Raw genomic sequence first — 4,946 nt, 5'->3', positions numbered from 1 at the left:
CATGTCAGAGATTTATTGGGGAAAATATCTGTGAGGGTAAATGAGGAGGGAGCCACATAGAGGCTGGGGGAGCCATCAGACTGCTGTGGAAGGTCCCATTCCAGAGGAGAAAGGGAGAGAAAGAAGACTGAATAAGAAATACCTTAGACTTCAGAGCAGTTCTTAAAAATTTTTGGCAGGGCCAGTGTGAAGTCCTTGAACAAACTTGAGGAAGTTGAGCAAAATTGCCTGTCTCGGTAATCCCATGGCTCCCAGGAACAATCCTGCTTTAATATCTCTGCCATGTTCAGGCCGGGCGCAGTGGCTCATGCCTGTAATCCTAGCACTCTGGGAGGCCGAGCTGGGAGGATCGTCTTAGCTCAGGAGTTCGAGACCAGCCTGAGCAAGAGCGAGAGCCTGTCTCTACTAAAAATAGAAAGAAATTATATGGACAGCTAAAAATATATATAGAAAAAAATTAGCCGGGCACGGTGGCGCATGCCTGTAGTCCCAGCTACTCGGGAGGCTGAGGCAGAAGGATCGCTTGAGCTCAGGAGTTTGAGGCTGCTGTGAGCTAGGCTGATGCCACGGCATTCTAGCCCGGGCAACAGAGTGAGACTCTGTCTCAAAAAAAAAAAAAAAAACAAACAAAAAAAAAAACAACTAAACTAGAAACCTATTCTCTTAAGACCTAACTAATTTAAATAAAATGTAAAAATAGGAAAATATGCACATTGTGTCTGACAATAATATGTTTTAAGGACAATTTAGTAGGTATGGAGTCTATTTTCTCGTGTCTCTAGATTAACCTGACATTTCTTAAAATTTTTGAAGGAGCTTAAATGACAAATTGCTAAATTTAATTTTTATCCAGTTCCCCATTGTGCCACTGGTAATACTTCCAAATTTTAGAATCCTCATTCACTTGCAGAAATTCTAACATAATGTATCTTTTCCCAAATTATGAGATGGGATTCATTCAAATGATATGTCAGTACTGAAGAAACATGCTTGCCTTTAAGATGGACATTCATTTATTTAACACAAACCAAGTCAATTTCCATTATGACTGGTGAGGTATTGTTGTTACTAATGTAAATGTGAAAAAAGGAGCATCCAGAAAATACCCAATCATAAAGATTCTAACAGTTTCCCAGAGTTCATCTCATTTCTCTGTGCCTCCATTCAAAGTCATCCTGATAACATATGGGAAAAGTGGAGATTAAATATTCAAACATTTTTAGCAAGAAGACCCCTCAGCCTTCTTTTATCACTAAGGAGTATTAAAAAGGATTGAGTATTAACAAGAAATTCTTCCTTCTATATAAAGTGAGTACTTCAAGGTCTTGCTATATCTCCTTTTTTCTTCATTTTCTATTGCTTCAGAAAGTCAAATATAAATGTCATTAAACTCAATTACATAAATGATTAAAAATATGCAGAATGCATGAGTCAATTATGGTGTTGGAGGTACTAATGCTAGATAATTGAACAATTTATTTTGGCTCTCATTCAAGCATTCGGCACTATACAAGCACATTTGAACTGTTTAGAAAAAACAAGTGCTTCTTCTGCCCTATTTCTAAGATCATTCTTTTTTATTTCTTGAGGACCTACTAAGTATAAATCATTGTGATAGAAACTGGCATGGGAACAAAAATGGCTGGGGTCTACATTCATGGATGGTATTTTGCAAGTGTAGATCTCTGTTTCATCCTGGATTGGAGCCTTCCTGGTGAAGAATGCTGAATTTAGAGGGGCTTGAGAGGAACACCAGTGATTGTCAACTTAGGGGGAATATTCCATTTCCTCACCTAGCTAAACCATTGAATTCCCCATCTCATTAAGTGCCTCTTCAGTCTGTAATGCCAGAATGTTCCTTCATTTGCTAAATATAACAACATCTATAGAAGATGGGTCAAAAGAAAATTTCAAAATTTGACCACCCCTTACTATACTTCCGCACTTCCCTTCCCTAGCACCTTCTTCATAGCCTCTTTAACATCTTTGTTTCTCAGTGTATAGATTAGGGGATTAACACTGGGAGTGACAATTGTGTAGAAAAGAGTAAGAAACTTGCCCTGGTCCTGGGAATAAGTGTTTGCTGGCTGGAGGTACATGTATATGATTGTACCATAGAAGAGAGAGACAACAACTAGATGGGAGCTGCAAGTGTTGAAGGCTTTCTTTCGCCCAGCAGCTGACTTAATGCTAAACACTGCCCGTGCAATATAACTGTAAGAGATGAGGATGAGGATGAGTGGTGCCAGGATGATAAAGATTGCCAAGGCAAAAGCCAGAACCTCAAGGGTCATAGTATCTACACAGGCCATACCAATTAGTGCTGGCATCTCACAGAGAAAGTGGTCCACCCGTCTGTGCCCACAGCGAGGTAGCATCAATGTCTGGGGGGCCATTATGAGAGAATTGCCAAAGCCGCTCAACCATGCCACTGAAGCCAGCTGCCCACAGAGACGTGGGTGTATAATGACAGTGTAGTGCAGGGGTTTGCAGACTGCAGCATAACGGTCATATGCCATGACGGCCAGGAGTACACACTCCACGCCGCCCAGGGCCAGGACAAAGTAGAGCTGGATGGCACAACCCACATAGCTGATAGTCTTGTCAGGGCCCCAAAGATTGTAGAGCATCTGAGGGATGGTGCCTGTGGTGAAACACATGTCCAGGAATGAGAGATTGGCCAAAAAGAAATACATTGGTGTGTGCAGTCGAGAATCCAGAGCTGAAAGCAAGATGATGGTCATGTTGCCAAGAAGAGTCAGCAGATAAAAGGTGAGGACAACCACAAAGAGGATCATCTCCAGGTGGGGACGGTCAGAGAAGCCTACCAAGATGAAGCCTTCAAAAGAACTTATATTGTCCTTTTCCATCACCTGTGACCACATATAACCTGTTGGGAGAAAGATGAGTGTCTGTAAAGAGCATAGAAATACTCCCTCAAAATGGAATGACTGGTAAAATGATAGAATGAAAACTTCGTTGGGTATGTGGTATGTGGGATGCTTGATGCTTGACCCAAAATTTCAGTAGGTACTGATTAAGTCATTATTTGGTCTGAAGAGCACAATATTTGGGAGTTTTGCAGGCTTCTTGCTGTGATTATTTATTAACATTTTGCATCACTCTTTTTGATTTGGCAGGACATAAAAAATTACTTTCAAAAGCTGATTATTATATAAGGGAATGAACACTCAACATTTTCCCCTCTTTTTTTAAAAAAATGGGAAGTTAGCAAATTTTCCTAGTCATACATAACCCATGATAGGAATAGTGGCTTGGATATCTGGATCAGAGAACCAGACTTGGTGTTAGGTGAAATCTCATTCCAAATACTGTCTCATCAATACTGGGAAACCTAGAGTCACAGCCAAACTCAACAGGGTACAAGTGATCAAGCAAGATTTTAGAAAGAAGATTACTTCATCATTGTTTATATCTACACTTCTGATTCCATCCATTTAATTTACTGGAACATGACCCTGGCATGTATGTGTCAGACAAGATGATAATGAACAGCATACATCATCACCTCAATATCCCCTCTACCCAACCTATTCAAATCCTCCATGATAAAATGGTATTTTGCATCACTGAGGTGTATTTTAATCCTGGGACTGGATGACTTTTCTGATGTTGGGAAAGTTTTTTTTTTTTATAAAAATGAAAAAGACAGAAATAAAGCAATTCCCAGAACTCAATCCCAGAACTAATATTAAGCAGTCTTTTAATAGCCTTTTCCTTCCTCTTATTCACATTTTATTCTCACAAAGAACTCCAATTCCAGGAAGCCTAACTGAATATTTTATTTAGCTGTCTCTTGTGATCTCATAGAACAAAAAGATTTTGTATCTTCTAGGATATTTTACACTTTTAATTATTTGGTGGTAGTTTTATGTCTTCAGTGAATGTACTATATAATGTAAATTAGTCAAAGGCAGAGTCCCCCTTACTAATATTTTTGAATATTTTCCTTAGCAATTAGTAAAAAGTAATAGAGTTGTGACTCTCATTGAAAGGGAATGCATCTCTCAGGTATATTGGGCATAAAATAGGGCTCAAATCCACTGCTCTAAGAATGCTTTGCCATAATTAAATTATGTTGTGGCATGTGTTCCCAACAATAGCTTTAAGATTTTGTACATCAAAACTTTGACACTTATTGGAAATTAAAGGATTGTCAAAGTCATCACTCCAGAGGCTGCAACAAGTTTCTACAGTGGTGATGGATAAATGTGATAATACCTAGGTAGATAGACAATCCTTTGATTTGATAACTAAGGAACAATACTTATAATCAACCCAGCATTGTTAGTAAGGGCTTTCCCTCCAGCTCTTGTAAAATGGCAATTTTAAAAAATGATGTTATAAAATGGTTAAGAAAGAACATATAGGTATATACAAATGAACTGGAAAGGTAGATATACAAAACTCATGACAGTGGATGCTTCTGTAGAGGAAACTGGGTCAAAGACTGGGACTTTTTATCTATAATGTTTTATTTAAGAATAGTTGGAAGAAAGTATGACCATAAAGGAATAGTTATTGTCTGAATTGTAGAGTGTATTTTTTCTATTAGTCTTTGTAAATTTCTATATGTTTTAAATATCTCAAAATATTAAAAAATCATTAATTACAAGTTATATAAATATTAATATAACTAATAATATATACCTCTTATGAGTTAGGCACTAATCTTAACTATCTGATACAGTTTACATCATTTCATTCTCAATGAAGCCCCAGGAGGTAGCAGTTTTATTAGTCAACATTACAGATTAAGCCACCGAGCCTAAGAGGGTGATGAAATAACCTGCCCCAGATTACAGAGCTGGTACATGGAATCAACTGGATTTCCTGTGATTTCACTCCATCAATCACAACTCTAACTGTAGAGTTAAGCAGCACAGTAATTATACCAAATCTACATACAAAAAACTAAATGAGTG

General features: G+C 38.1%; 1 protein-coding gene across 1 annotated transcript; it reads right to left on the bottom strand.

Annotated features, from left to right (window-relative positions):
- Positions 1-1,931: 1,931 nt before the first annotated feature.
- Positions 1,932-2,885, bottom strand: LOC123638368 (putative olfactory receptor 2W6). Its single transcript, XM_045551982.1, has one exon. It carries the CDS (start codon positions 2,883-2,885, stop codon positions 1,932-1,934), a length of 954 nt encoding a protein of 317 aa, XP_045407938.1.
- Positions 2,886-4,946: the final 2,061 nt, after the last annotated feature.

This window comes from Lemur catta, chromosome 5 (assembly GCF_020740605.2).
Source record: "Lemur catta isolate mLemCat1 chromosome 5, mLemCat1.pri, whole genome shotgun sequence".
In the NCBI taxonomy this organism is placed as follows: Eukaryota; Metazoa; Chordata; class Mammalia; order Primates; family Lemuridae; genus Lemur; species Lemur catta.
The sequence above is the reverse complement of the archived record's forward strand: the minus strand, read 5'-3'. Positions and strand labels throughout refer to the sequence as shown.